The 15,894-nt window shown below is 41.7% G+C and overlaps 1 protein-coding gene across 4 annotated transcripts in view; it reads left to right on the plus strand.

The window, feature by feature from the left end:
- The window catches only part of DGKD (diacylglycerol kinase delta), a 103,466-nt gene that overhangs the window by 32,713 nt on the left and 54,859 nt on the right, over window positions 1-15,894 (plus strand). The window contains exon 2 of one of the 4 annotated variants that reach the window (XM_044435385.1): window positions 14,393-14,490. The exons of 2 other annotated variants lie outside the window; for them this stretch is intronic. In XM_044435385.1, coding sequence (XP_044291320.1) covers window positions 14,461-14,490 — 30 coding nt within the window. In that variant the 5' untranslated portion in view covers window positions 14,393-14,460. Of the gene's footprint in view, window positions 1-14,310; window positions 14,491-15,894 lie in introns of those variants that run through there. One more of the 4 variants, XM_044435376.1, reaches the window with a different exon arrangement.

The raw sequence follows: 15,894 nt of genomic DNA on the forward strand, positions 1-15,894 counted from the left end.
AGGGCTGGAAGTTCAGGGGAAAGGCTGTTAACTGTCTTTAACAGAATCAGAAATGTTGTCATCTTTTCCAGAACACTAGAAGAGATGAAGGGCAGTGATTTGAAGTTTGGGGTCTATCATAACAAGGCAATATAGTATTTGTTTCTTCCCTCATACAAAGGGGATAAAGTAGAAGATTTGTTTCTATAAAGTGAGATGTGTGGGAAAATGTATATAAAATAGTGGGCATTCTCAAGTTGAGTGAGCTTCCTTGTGGAAAGAAGAGTAACTAGAAACATTTGACTGTTACTGCTGTTCCATTTTCTCACTAGGTGAACTTTTCAGTATTCCTACTCTCTCACACTGCTCCCTCTTACTTTCTTCTTGCAAGTAGCTTGTTGACTTTAATCTAGGAAACAAAATGTCTGCCACATTCTTATACCTCTGCTAGAAATGAGTGTATCTATCTCTGTTAAGACTAGCTATCTGCTTGTTACCTGATACTGAAACCATGCTTTGATATGGGAGAAAACTTGTGTGTGTTTCTTTTCCTCCCAAAGAGACTACTGAGAAAGTAATCAGTGTTTCAGGTTGTCAGGCACTTATAATGCGATTCTGGCTATGCTTTCTTGGCAGTAAGTCCAACAGAAACAATGCTGCTTACTCTCAGAGAAAGGTCTGTAGGATTGCAGCCTGGATCTTCTGGAAGCCCTCTGGTCCAGTAGCAGTATATTGTATTCATAATTCATTGTGCATAATAGACAAGACATTGGGATCTGAGAAATTGGTTTCAAATGTTAAGCTCCCAGAAATTGTTGGCCTTTATATCTGAAGCAATACAGATATATTTTCTTCATATTGTTTTCTGTAAGACAGACTCAACTTTAGAGATGCATCTACATGAAAAACAGGGTATCCTATGTGTCCTGCAAGTCTCACTGGAATGCCACAATCTCACCTCAGTCTCTGCATATGTAAACAGATTCAGGGCCATAGGAGTCAGGGCTTTTAAACCATTTGCTGGTTTAAAAGCCATGATGAAAAGATTATATCTCTTCTCCAGTTTCACAGAATGATGAGGTTGCATTTTAGTGAGATGGCTTATTTTGGAGACTAAAGTAGGTTCAGCCCATCTACCAAATCCCTAAAATTCAGTGTGTTTGAGGAGCAACTGCATGGAGCAATGGGATATGATTTTTAAAGGCAGATCTGGGCAGTGGGGTACCACTGGGAAAGAGGGATAGGTACCATCCACAAGGGGGAGGGTGGTGGCCTGTGAATGGGACAAAATATTCTGCAGTAGGGCAAGACAAGACCTGCAACTTGATAGAATGGATAGTTGTCCATAACAGCAATGGACTGAGAGGGGTCCACTTGTAATCTCCTGTCCCACTATTCAGTCCTAGTGTAAACCTTTCACTGTCAAACAGTTGAAGGATAAAGTGCTCAGGAACCTGACCCTTACGGGGTTGGGGCAGAATGCATTGGAACATATTTAGTCCTCCAAAGAAGTGTTAAGAAGGGTGATCCTCCAACTTTCTGATGACCTGAGAGTAAGCCACTCTCTATATGGCACTTCATTCCTTTGTCAGCAATAACACTCAGATTAAGTATAAATCTTGACCAGCTCCATCCAAAGGGTCCGTATATCAGTATGCCCTAATCTGATTCCATCAGTGAGAGTGACTCCAAAATACTCATACATTAACTGTGGGAGAGAACAGAGTAATAACTAATAGTAGAATAGTAGCCATCTTCTGTTATTATCAAATCCATGGGAGCCCATCTACTTCCACTGTACACAAATTGTCCCATGCTGATTTATTTTAATATATTAATTACATTTATGTACCACCTTGTAACTGTAGCTCCTTGGAGAGATCACACAATTAAAACCATAAAATATAACACATCAAATATAAAATAATAGTTTTTAAATGGTGGTGTGGAATATACCGTATTTTATTCTCTATAAGACGCACCTAGTTTTTAGAGGAGAAAACAGGAAAAAAAAATATTCTGAATCAAATGGTTTACTAATGTATTTAATAAACTATAACAGAATACAGTAATATTGTATTTCAACCTTGTAAAGTGAGCAGCAGTCAACAGTGGCATTAAGAACCATCATCACTGTCATTAACAAAAGAGAGACTTTAAAGTTCGAGTACTCTTCTAGTTTTCGTTGAACCCATAGAATTCATCATCACTAGAGTCAGAATTTATGAAGCTCTGTTGCTCACAATCACTGACATCACTTTCTTAGTCAGCAGTGGAATTATTGAAGGAATCCACAATCTACACCAGTTATACAAGAGCTGCTGCAGACAATTCAATAACAAATCTAAAAAAGCCAGTAATGTCCACGCTGCCCTACTAGAAAATAGAAAATCGAAAAAAACTTCTGACAAAAAATGAGATATTGTACGGTAAATCAAACACACAGTGGACTAAGTAGCCTTTGAAGAATAAACTTCATACACGAAGGTAATGCTGTTCAAATATCCGCTGATCCTAAAAAAAATGTGTCTGATCAACTAACAGATAACTGATCCATGGAAAGCTTCCTGATAATCACAGGCACATTCCCCATCACTTCCCCATGGGCTTCATTAAAAGACGGGTTGCCATTTGAAAACACACACCGACCTGTGATTAACAGCTCTCACCTGTGCCAGAGGAGGGGGGCGGAGCAGGGCACGCTGAGCACGTGCCAGCCAGGTGGTGCCATGTGGGGCTGGCAGCATGCTGGCGGTGGTCTTCCAGGCAGCGGCAGGTCTTCCCAGGTGGTGGGGGTGAGCAGTCCGTCTCTCCGTGCGGCCGGTGGGTTAAAGCCCGCGGCTCCTCCTCCTCCTCCACACACCTCCCCCTGAGCGGCACAGCTCTCACCTGTGCCGGAGGTGGGGGGTGGAGCAGTGCGCGCCAAGCGCGTGCCAGCCAGGTGGTGCTATGTGGTGCAGGTGGCCGGCAGTGTCCCGGGAGTCGGGCACACACACATTCGCTCTATAAGATGCACAGACATTTCCCCTTACTTTTGAGGGGGGGGGGGAGTGCGTCTTATAGAGCGAAAAATATGGTACATAAGAATAAAAATAAAACCTAGCATAGTGCAAAGAATGCCATACAAATACCTTGTCTATCATGAGAATGTTAATCTTTTTTCTGTTCCTCTCCATCCAGTTGAAATCCTCCACTCCTGACATGCCTAGCACAAATCCTGTGTACTCTTAGCATGCATCCTGTAAGCCATCCAGTAATCTCAACCCAAAGAATAATACACAGTTCCATATTTGCTTGTTTGTCAAAGTGAGACTTGTTCTTCCTCTCCAAGCAGGGTGGGGCATGTGTTTCTGCTTTCTGTAGAGTTATCAATGCCGCTTACAGAGCCAGGCAGAAATGTCTGACTGATTTCAATACTGCATAGGATAAAAAGAAACCAAGCACCCCTAAGCTTCCTTTCTGATCTTGATTTTTCTACTACCCCCTCCTCTGCAAAATAGGCCAAAAGGTTAGTTTGGAGACTTTGGCCCAGTTAGTAGCAATAACTATTGTTTTAGTATCCGTATTCTAACCAGTAAATAAACAAGAAGATAGAGATTCCTGGGATGTGCTGTAAGGAGAAAATTTGAGAGAACCAGATTTTTGGAAGGGGAAATATGCTGAATAGCATCAGGTCAAATTGTTAAAATATCTTCCAGGAACTGGGGAATAGTGGCATACATTAGTCGGCCAGTGGCTGCCATAGGGATGACTTTTCCAGTGGTGGTATCTTGTCAGTGAAACTCATTTCCCAAATGGCTTCTCAGTGGTACTTTATTTGAGTTTGTTTAGAGACTAGCTGAATACTTTTCTGTTCACAAAAAAATTTAATAGAACTCTGATGTTTTGTTGTTATGATGCATATTAATAGCTATAGCTGTTTTGATTGCTGCATTTTTCTATTCTTCATTTTAAGTGTTCATCTGAAAAATTTCTGGGGTTTTTTTTTTTTGCTTTCTGTTTGATGGAATGCATTGTAGAAAAACACACACATTTAAATAATGATGATGCATCTAATCTCCTTGTTTGTGGTCTGATTACTTTTGTATTTATTCATAAGTACTAATTCCTAAACTCTGGGGTAAACATTAGGTAGGTTTGCACATAACACCAACTCATTGTGGTGGTTCTTTATGATGGGTTCATGGAACCTCCCCACCAGCACCCATAATGAGTGCAGCAAACAATCGGGTTCATTAAGGCTACTTTGTGCCCTTCTCTCTCCTCTCCTATTGTCAGGGGACACTTTGGTCTCCTTTCCCTGAGAGTCCCAGTCATGAGTTGATTTCTGCTCAGTGAGCGTGTCAGAGAGGTCCCATTGTGCAAACAGGGCTTATGCCTTGAAGTTCAATGGAATTAACTTCTGGTGTCACCTGGGACAAAGTACAGGGGCCTGCCTGCTGCCCTTGCAGCAGGCACCTCTTGCATGTTGCTGCAGCTGAGACTGGAAGTTGATCTTGTTGCTCTTAAGGGCACAAGTCTTGTTTCCTTGGTTCCCATGCTGAGGCAGCTGCACAGAGCAGAGATGCATTCCCACCTCTTACAGTCTGTGTGGGGTTAGATATCTTCAGCAAGCAGGGAGGCCACTGTGCAGGCAAAGATGTCATCCCTGGCTGCTGCATAAGAGGTCTCGCTTCAGCAGGCCACAGGGAAGTCTGGTTGGTTGCATGTTGCTGATCCAAGCACAGGGCAGATGTTATCCCTGCTGCTTCTCAAGAGTAGACTGCCTAAGCCACTCAGTGATGACAGCCTGTCATTGTGCCACTGGCTGGAGAAGTGTGAGTCAGTGTTGTGGGTGACCCATCCACTCTGTCTTGCCTCAAAAGTAGACCTTAATAGCAGGTTGCACAGAAGACCCAGCTTCTGTTGGGACTTTGCTGCCAGCTCCAGAAAAGACTTTCAAAGCTGGCAGAAGGGTTCTCTGCTGTGTGCCTCCTCCACAAATCCCAACAGGGTTCATGGTAGTGATAATGTTTGCTGCAGCTGGCAGCAGCAATTTCTGATGTATGCTGCCACCCCGAGCACCTTGTGGGTAGGGTCAGCAGCACACGGCAGAGTTCTGGGGAGCCTCTGACAGCCTCCCCCAATTGTTTCTTTGGGGGCAGCTGTCAGCAGTGCTTGCTAGTGAGACAGTTGTCAGGAACAGAAGGGGGGTTTGCCACTCTGGGCAAGTGGTTTGATTGTTGTGGGCCTTTACCCACAATGCATCGTGTCATCAGGGTTTGTAAAGCATGGTTCGTAACTGATCGTGAATAAAGCATTAGTGGTTGTTTATTGTGTTGTGTGAACCTGTCATTGTGACTCTTAATTTCAGTCTCTTGGTTGTTTTTAATCTCTGTTTGATGAGAGTCCAAGTTAGGTTTGCACCATTATTGTTAGTAGTTGTGCAGATTGTTCTTTGAGGGAGCTGTGACAGTCCGATTTGTTGCTTAGCCTATTTGCTTCTGAATATATTGTGAATTGCTTTAATTTTGGACTTAGGAATTGGTATATGTTTGTTTTTTTTTACTATTTTTCTAATCTTGAATGTACTTAAACCAGATTGTGAGGATGAGGTGGCCAATGTATTATATTGACACTTGCATTAGACCTTGACCTGTAGCATTTTCTAATGAAGTATGTTTTACTTTGAAGAGAAGTTGAGTCCTGAAGGTTTGTTTCTGTATGTTAAATAGTGGTACTGAATTCTGTTTTATTCCATTGTTATTGGTATATCTGTGTGATTTGTTGCAACCGTTTGGGCAAAGCTGATTTTCATACTAGCTGGTGTATTTTAGTTTGGTCTCTCCAAACCTATTGTGTTTGCCTCCTATATTTGCAGGGATTTCAAGTTGGAATCATAGGTTAGGCATGTTGTTTACCAGTTAATAGGTTAGTTACTTCTGAAAGGCCACCCTGTGAATTGTAGCAACTAAACTAAACTGACTGTCATGAAAGTGAATGAGTCGCCAATGGGCTTTAAGCAAAACTGCATTAGAGACAGATTTTAGGAGTGTTCTTACTATGTATGGATTTTTTTCTTGAATGCCTTTTCTAGCTATTCTATGCCCATTTTTGCATATATGGAAGTTTAATGTGGCTCAAATATTGACTCTCCTGTATACTGTGGGCATTACTTATTGCCTCTGCCACTAAGGAACACGGACACATCTGTGGAATTGTAAATAGATGCTCACATGCATTAAATCAATTAAGCTAACTTGTATAAGTAATTGCCTGGAAGCTAGATATTGTTGACAAGCATATATTATTTTAATCTGGCCTGCTTTACTATTCCTGAAACCTTTGATGCATCTACTAGCCTCAGAAACACTTGAGGAGGCTCTGCTGAGCTGGCCACTGAGACTATGGAAACATAGAAACAGAATGAGTCAGAAGGGGTCTCCAGCCGGCTCCACTCATGACATGCCCACCATGTGCATGTCTAGCCTGACTTTGAATATCCTCACCGATGGGGCATCAACCACCTCCTGTGGAAGCCCATTCCATACCCTCGGGGTCCTAACTGTCAGGAGGTGCTTCCTGACATCTAAATGGAACCTTGGTTCCCTGAGTTGTGCCCCTGTGTTGCACTGACTCTAACTTGGCTATATCCTTCCTGTAATGAGGGGCCCAAAACTGAACACAGTACTCCAGTTGCTGGTGCACCAGAATCATATAGCATGGTAGTAATACCTCTCTCAGTGTAGAAGCCACGCTTCTGGCTATGCAACCAAGGGTGGCATTTGCTCTCTTGACCACCGCATCACACTGCTGACTCATGTTCAGCCTGCAGTCAACCAGCACCCTGAGGTCCCTTTCACAAGTGCTGCTCTCCAGCCACTTGTCCCCTAACCTGTACTTATGACACCCATTCCTATGCCCCAAGTGCAAGACCTTGTACTTACATTGAATGCCATCCTGTTGTCTTCTGCCCCCTTCCATAGTCTGTCCAGATCCTTTTGGATCTGGAGTACCTGCTTGTGGCCATTGCCCCAGTTTTAGTGTTGTCTGCGAATTTGATCAGCAGACTGTCCACCCCTTCTTCCATGCCATTTATGAAAAGATTAAACAGGATGAGCCCCAGGCCAGAGCCCTGGGGGACCCTGCTTGTCACTGGCCGCCATCCCGATGATTTCCCATTAATGGTTACTCTCTGCTTTTGGTCAGTCAGCCATGCCCTAATCCATTGGATAGTGCTTTGGTGTATCCTAAAACTCCTCAGTTTCTCAACCAGGATATCATGGGGCACTTTGTCAAAGGCCTTGCTGAAATCCAGGTAAACCACATCCACTGCATCCCCTCCACCTAGTCACCTTGAAACCTTGTCATAGAATTCCACAAGATTTGTCTGGCAGGACCTGTTATTGTGGAAACCATGTTGTGTGGCCGCCAGTGTTCCTTCCCTATCTAACATCACTAGATCTCTCGCTATTATGAGCCTTTCCATTGTTTTTTCTACAGTGGACGTAAGGCTAACTGGTCTGTAATTCCCCATGTCCCTTCTACTACCCTTTTTGAAAATTGGGACCACTGACGCCACCCTCCAGTCCTCTGGAACTTCACCTGTTCTTCACGAGGCCTCAAAAATGGAGGCCAGCAGGCATGAGAGAACCCCTGGCAACTCTTGAAGTACTCTCGGGTATAGCCTGTCAGGGCTTGGCACTTTGTAACGTCCAATGCCCTGAGAAACCCCTTGACTTCTAGGGGGGTGATTCTAATCTGTGCCTCTAAGTCCCTGGCCTCATCTAATCTCCCATGCAAATCTCCCCCGTCCTGCTTTGAGGAGAATGCAGAGGCAAAATACTCATTTACCATCTGTGCCCGTTCCCTCATATCGGTCACTGGATCCCCTTCCTCCTTATTTAGCGGTCCCACTACTTGTCTCCCCTTCCTCCTGCTATTTACGTGCTGATAGAAGCCCTTTTTGTTGCTCTTGATATTCTTGGCAAGTCTCAGCTCGTAATCAGCCTTAGCCTTCCGAAGAATCCTTCTGCAATGGGCCTCCTCCTCCTGGTATATCCTTTTGTCTATTTGCCCCAGTACCCATTTTCTACAGAGGTTCCTCTTGCGTCTAATCTCTTTAACCACCTCCTTTCACATCCATGGCGGCACTCTCCTTCACCTCCCCGCCTTACTAACTAGAGGTATCGTCAAGGCTTGCACCTCCAAAACCTCCCTTTTGAGTGCCATCCACCCCTGCTCAACTCCCTTGCCTTCCAGTAACCTATCCTAGGAGACTTTCCCCAGTTGGCCATGGAGAGTGATCCATGTGGCTTGTGAGTGTACAGAGGCATTTTAAAGTTTTCTTTTCATTTCTAATGTAGCAAAGTTTTAAGACCAAACGAAATTGTGAAAAATACTGAAATATTTTGTGTCCAGAGAATATTAAGATGTATATTGTGGCTTCTCTTAGACCTCAGTGAAGCATGAAGTTTTATCTATTTGTCAGTGATTTGGCATCTCTTAATTCAGACTGGGTAGGGCAACCCAGGAACCACATAAAATTGTCCCAGGGCCTACAGTTAGAGGACAAGCTGTCATTGGCCATCCCTGATGCTTATGTTTGTATTCATAAGTTCAACAGCCAGATATATACAGATTTTTCTAGCATGAAAGCAGTAGAGCTAAATATACTTCACTTTAACCAAGTTGTATTACTGTAATGCTCTTACACCATTTTCAGTTAAAGCAACTTAGTTCCTGGTAAAATTGAGAGAGTTCTAAATACAGTTTGCATTATTTGCATAGTAAGCCTCAGTAGACCCACATTTCCGTTAAGGCGTAACTTAGAGGCAGATCTTAGAGGCAGACCTTTGGTAAACAGGTCTTCTGGTTTCACGCTTGCCACTGAAAATAGTTTAGTACAGTTGTATAGTACATTTGTATGCTATGAGGCAGGAACAGACAGACTTCATGCTTTGCAAATCTAGTTGTATGAATTTTTAAAATCAGAGCCTGGTGCAAAATGCATGCATTTAGAATTAAAGAATTTTGATTCTAGGAGTTAGTTTCAAATACAAGAGCTAAATGGTACTTACATAGTCCTTCCACATAAAAGTCCCCTCAAGCTTTTTTTTAAAACCATTTCAGCAGTATATTTTTCTGTGGGAGCAGTCATTTTGTGGCTGGTATTATAAAACAATTGGAAAAAAGAAATCCTTGTCAGGTCTACTTTCTTTCCTTCCTGTTTAGTGCTGCATGCTTAGCACAAATGACCTTGTATTGGAGGAAGCCTGGCAAGCACTTGCATAGGTGGCTGTGACAGGGCAAGTGAGTGTAGAACAAACCTGATAAACAAAAAGTGTGCTTTAAAATCTTTAACCTATTGAATTTTTTGTCTGTCGGTTAAGTATCTCCACAAAAATGATCCTCTTTCAGTCAGGAAATGAGAAAGAACTCGACATATTTCAGCAGGAGTCAGGTAAAAGAAAAGTTGAAGCAAAGGTTATTTATTGCTGAGTAAGACAATGGAAATGAGGAAGAGTTTGTGCTCATTTTATAGAGGAATATTTTTTTTCTCTCATAGAGGAAAGTTGTTTTTACTGGTAGGAGAGTTAAACCTGACTTTTGTCTTTATTCATGTCTGGTTGAGTGTTTATCTGGGTTCAAAACAATCCATTCTAATTTTCTTCAGATTTGCAAAACATGGTTCCAATTTGTAGCTTTACAAGCAGTGACACAGCTGGGTAATTTTGGACCCCAGACGCATGGGGAGGCTATGTTGTATTCTTTCAGTTGTGAAGCATATCCCGGCATTTGTCATCTTCTCTCCAACTCATTGTCATTCTGTGGTTTACAGCTCTACAGTCCTAATACACTGGGGCAAAAGCAACTACCTCCTGGTTGTCAACCCTGAATTTAAAAAATGATCATGTATAGTCCTGCATTTTAAACTGACTCAAATCAGAGCACCATCAGGAATAAAATGGAGTTTGCTTCTAGTGCCTTGATCTTGAACACATTTACATATATTTTAAAAGTAGATATGAGCAGATGCAATATGTGCATATGTTATAATTTATATTTCTGTCTGTCCACTCCCTCACTAGATTTTTTTTTAAATTAGAAAGGTTTCTACAATATCCAGTGTCAGCCCTGGTGGACCTTGGCTTGCCCAGGCCAGCCCACATGGTAATGCTGGGCCTGTCGCCACACTCCCGATTGCCTGCCACTCTCCGTATGGTCACTTGAGATGTTTCATGAGCTACAGGAGTTTGGAATTTGCGGCCAAGGTCCAACATGAGCTGGACTACAGTTTACAAGCAGATGAGGCAGTAGGAAAACAGCTTAATGCCTCATGTAACAATGGAAGCAGTAAAACCCCATCCCCAAACTGTGCTCTCCAAATATTTGGGATTTCAGTTCCTATCAGCCCCACTCAGTATAGCTAATGGTGAGGAATGCTGAGAGTTATAATCCAAAGTGTCTGGAGGTTGTTAAGCTTGGGAAGATTGCCTTATACCTGTGGTCATTTGGTTGCATATTAGTCTCTTTTGGATCCAGTATTAAATCATAGATTTACACTAGAGGAAACGAGCCTTGGTGAGTGTCGTATGCTCTCCCCTCCTTTTACTTCTTGCTCAGTTGCAAGGAGGAGAAAGAAGTGCTTGTTTCCCATTTTCAGCTAGATCCATTTAGCATTATATCTAAACCAGAGCAAACTGATTTATGGTCCCGGCTTGTTTCAATAAAGGTAACTGCAGTTCTCAGTTTGACCATAAGAGCAAACCATGGTTAGTTGAAAATGAAAGCATATCTTGCTGATCCTACAGTAGTGCAAGGAGAAAAGAGAGGGTGCCTAAATTATGTTTGAATGAGGTTCATATAGTGCCACAACAGTTTTTTTTTTCATTTTCACCAAATATATTTTAAAGATACATATTATATTTACATTAAATATTTCAGCTATTAGCTTGTATGTTTTGCATCCTCACCTATCAACTTCCCTTATTCTGCATTGCAGGAGTGTCAAAGAGTAGATCCAGATATATTGATAGGTCTCTGGAGCACTTGCAGTAGAGATCTATCAGCTTTTCTGATTTTCACTTATTTTGTTAGTGGCTGGCTCCTAAACTCCCAGTATATATCCGTCTTCACTTAACTACCTGATAAGCTCCAGATGGTGAAAATTGTGGATCTAATAAATATATCCAGCAAGCTTGAATCCTTTTTACTGGACCACAAACCCAAATATTAGCCACTGGGTTAACCTTTTAAGAATGACCTGCACCTGTCACTTTTTGAGTTCACTTATCAGAAATCAGCTGTTGTCCAGGAAGCCAGTTAGTGATATCCCTGAGGTACTGTAACAGGGTTTTTGCCTGAGTCAGATTTCAGGACTAGGCTTCCCAGTGATCACTTGGTAGTGATCATATTTTCAAGAACTCTGAGTAAATGAATGCTATATTAGATGATGATTAACTCACAGGACATAGCAGTACTTATATTAGGACAGTGACTCCAAACTGTTGAGTTAGGCTGCAAGGATCCTATAACCTATGTGCTGGCTGTGAATGTTGGAGTAATGCAGCAACCCAGTTGGATTTCATTAATCAAATTTGAGTTATACAATCAGAACCTGATTTGAGGGCTTGAAAATAATATTTCAGTTTTTAGGTATTTGGACAATGAAGTTCCTTTATTTGGTAATTGTCTAGATTACTTGTAACTACTGGCTTGTTGAGAAATGAATTTCCAGATGGATAAAGGAATTTGACCCTAGGCTGGGAGATTACTTTTTCCCAGAGAAAGCAGTCTAAAGTCAGCTTTTCCACTTTAACCTTAGAAAAGATAAAGAGACAGAGACAGCAAGATGGAATATAAACTTCTGTCTGTGGACATGGTTGACTTGTAAGAAATCTAGCTTGGTAGATATATGCAGGGCTATTTCTTAGCTGACTTGTATTCTCTAGGGATGTACAGGCAATAACTTTGCAGGGACTTGAAGAGCCCTCATTACTTGCTGTTCAAATATTTATTTATTTCTCTCTATCCCACCATATTTTCAAGTCAAACCAGTTTTGCGAGTTATTCAGCACTTTGAACAGTATTTGGGTGGTAGGGGTGATGACACTATTATACAGCAATGTAGTCAGCTTATTGCGAGATATATAGAGCTATTGTTGGCATCTGTTAGATGACACTTCTGACATCATGGGTATTGAGTAATATGGATCAGATATCCTCACCATGAATCTGTAATATATGAGCAAAAGTACTTCCAACCACTCATGATGATAGGGGCACAAAGCAGCCCCTTGTTCTTTATAGAGTGCCACTCTAGAGGAACCACACAGCTCTTGGAATAAGTTTTTTAGGAAGTCAAAGGAGGCACCTTAGATCCTTTCCACAAGTGGAGTATTTGCCTGCACTGGCTCTTGGCAATATTCTCTTTCCACTACTCTCTTTTTAAAAATATAGTGCCTGACCAGCTACCTGAAAGGGGAAGGCTGTGTTCTGCCATTATGAATTCATTTTCTTACATTTTTGAATCTGTTTTTCTTTTGTGTGTTTCTTGTAAAATTAACCACTAAATCTACATCTGAATTAGTATAGTCAGTTTTACCATACTGTTAACTTGTGTCAAACTAGAGAAGCAGCTAGAATGAGGAAGTCCAAAAAAATCCCCTGCTTCTTCCCCATTATATTTGTACAGTGCTGAATCTGGGCTGGTGCTATGTAGCTGTAAAGGGAAATCACTCTTATTGCTCTATATCATGGTTGGGCAACCATGATATAGGCATTCTCTCCCTAATTGCAAAAACTCATCTACAAGTGATCAGTTCAGATCTCTAGTAAGAGTGATCTCTACCTTCTCCAGGATCCTGCTAGCGTGAGGCAGTGGGAAGCAGAGATAAGGGAATGACATAAAAAGAAAGAAAAAGGGTGGTCGTATCTAGGTATGGTTCTAGATCAAGCAACGTCTGGTTTCAGACCTGACCACTGCCATCATGTGGCCTACAAGTAATTAACATTGAAGGGATGTACCCCTTGAAAGAAAGAAAAAAAAGGTGTTTCTTTCTCCCCACATGCTTTGGAAGTGACCATACTCATCCTTTTTGGGTGATTCTGATGATGGCATGTGACATGTTTGAGCAGTTCTAAACAGGGTTTGGGACGGGGGGAAGCAATGCTCTTATCTGCTGGAATTTCTTTAAAAAGAAATCTTATGGTTGGTGAAAGTTCAGTTTCCTTATCATATCTACAGTTCTGCATTTGAGTAATTTCACACAGACCACTTAAAGTACTTTTGAACCTCCTCCAGGTTTATGCATATGCAAAGACAGAAATATAATTTTAAATGTGTTTATGGTAGCTTTTAAGATCTTTTAGTGGCCCTGAGGAAAGGCAGATTTTCAACATTCTTTTACTTGTGATACCTATGAATAAGAAGCTCTAGCAGATGCACATTTTTAATCTCTCACCCACCATTTTTGATCAGGTTGTACACATTTGGGAATTGCGTTTTATAATTTCTGTGCCCTCTACAGAAGTATCTTTGGGGTCATAGGTGTTAGACTATGAAAGTTAGAAAAATGTACCACAGAGTGTTTGCCTCTTTAACAGTAGGTTCCAGCTCAGAACCTCAGACTGGGAGGAATATGGGAGGCCAGAGGAGGAAAAATGCATGGCACAATTCAAGGAAAAAGGGAGCAACCATAAAAGCAGCCCCACTCCCCTCCTGCTGCTCTTTCCAAGGATATTCTCACACATACATGTGCATACTTTCTCTCTAAAGGAACTAGAGAGAAATAAGATTCTGGAGGTTATTCCATACATGTGCTGCATTATAGAATTGCATCAGAATCTAGCTGTGGGCACTGTGAACCAGCATCTGCATTGGACAAGTGATATGTGTCTTTGCCTACTGGAGGGTGTGTTGACATTTGAACTGAGAAAAGTGCAAGCTACAAATCAAAGTAATGCATTAACAAAAGAAGCAGAAGATTCCCGAGTGATAAAGAGCTTTCTAATATATGTCAGATTTTGACCTTTGTAAGTGTCTTTTAAGTCCCCTTGTATCAGTGGGAGTTGTGTATAGCATTGCTTTTTATTTTATTAAAATAAAGAGTTCCCCTATATCTCTCTGTTTTGAAATACTTGACTGTCTCTTGGGGAGACCATGGTTGACAAATTGTACATAGGGTTGCATTCAGACAGGATGTGAGTAAAGAGGAAACCGCTATAGTTATCAGTCCCTATCACACTCCACTGTTGGCTGCTTTTGAGAGTATGCTGCATCAGGATAGCTATATTTAGCAGATTCGTTTAGACCACCTCTATCTTGTGGTATGTGTCTGTATATTTCAAGCTAATCTAAAATCCAGCCAGTGTATCCTTAACATTGTTTTTCTGTCTCTTGTGGTCACTGCGACATCTGTTCTGATAAAAGGACATTTTACTGTGTGTTTGGCCAAAGCCATCGCTTCATTCTTGAGAGCTTTCTGGGCAGCTGGGAAAATGTTGGGAAAGACCTGGAGACAGCAATGGGTAAGAATTCCTTTTGATAGAAACAAGTGAGGGAATTTTCATCTTAAACTACTGTTTCTTAGCAGATGAATGAAGGAAAAGAAAATTGCGTTAATAGTAACAAATGCAATGAGAGTGAAGGAAAGAGCTTCACAATGTTTTACAGAAAGTTGTTTTGAGGGATTGACATTCAAGAATGTGTTTGTAACTGTTGGTGGTGGTGTTGTTGTTGTAGAATATCCTGTTTGTGCTTTAGTAAAATTAGCTATTTCATGGTTTTTGCTGGCTAACCTAACTCTTAAATTTATTTTAATATGACAATAGTTTTATCAAAATCACTGTTAAATGGCTTAGTACTCCGAGACAACAACTGGCTAAAGGAGAGGTTATAAAATAAGTTTATCCTACATTTATTGCAATTGATTATTCTCTGAAGCAGGATGATGGTATCAACACAATGCTAGTTGTATTATAGTGAGAGAAAGAACTTTCTCTCACTACCATGTGCAGCGAAAGAACTTTGCCCAAGGCAGGAGTGGGTTAGGGTTGACTGATGCTGGGTTGCAATGGGCTACTGACCCTTCCTGAATTAAATGCAGTTCTCAGATAATGTCTAATGGGTCTCCTTTGGTGAGTCCAGTTGTTTCTGTATGTGCGCACATGAATTGTCAGCCCACATATACATCATTGAAAATGGGTGACTAGGGAGAGGAAAGACAGGTAGTCTTCTGGGCCAGTTCAGCCCTGCTGATAAGGCTTTTGACAGTAGTGGTGGCATTGTCGGCAGTAGCAGTGAAACACAATTGCTGATAGTTTTTCACCAGCACCTTTGTCTGTAATTTGAGCAATAGGCTGGTTGGGGCAGCAGGCTGCAGTAGAGAGGCCAGCAAGTTGAGGATGAGCTCTTCAGGATGCATAGTGACAAAGAGGGGAGCTTTGATTTGGCAACTTATGCAGTGGTAAAGGAAAAGTGCAGCAGACATGGCAGAATGAGCAGTAGTTAATTTCTGCTGTAAGTGTGTGTGCATTTGAGAGACTGAGTCTGAGTGTTCCTCTGTCATTGTTTGAGTGTGTGTGTGTTAATGAGAGTCTTTCTGTATCTTATATTCACACAAAGGTGGATATGATAATTTAAACAAGTACAGCGTAATCAAGGTCAAGGATATGGTTTTCCCAGTTGCAATGTATGGCTGTGAAAGCTGGACCATAAGGAAGGCTGAGCGCCAAAGAATTGAGGCCTTTGAATTGTGGTGTTGGAGGAGACTCCTGTGAGTCCCTTGGACCGCAAGGCGATCAAACCGGTCAGTCTTAGAGGAGATCAACCCTAACTGCTCTTTAGAAGGCCAGATACTGAAGATGAAACTCAAATACATTGGCCACCTAATGAGAAGGAAGGACTCCCTGGAGAAGAGTCTAATGCTGGAA

Source organism: Varanus komodoensis, unplaced genomic scaffold (genome assembly GCF_004798865.1).
Source record: "Varanus komodoensis strain SLA01 unplaced genomic scaffold, ASM479886v1 scaffold1, whole genome shotgun sequence".
In the NCBI taxonomy this organism is placed as follows: domain Eukaryota; kingdom Metazoa; phylum Chordata; class Lepidosauria; order Squamata; family Varanidae; genus Varanus; species Varanus komodoensis.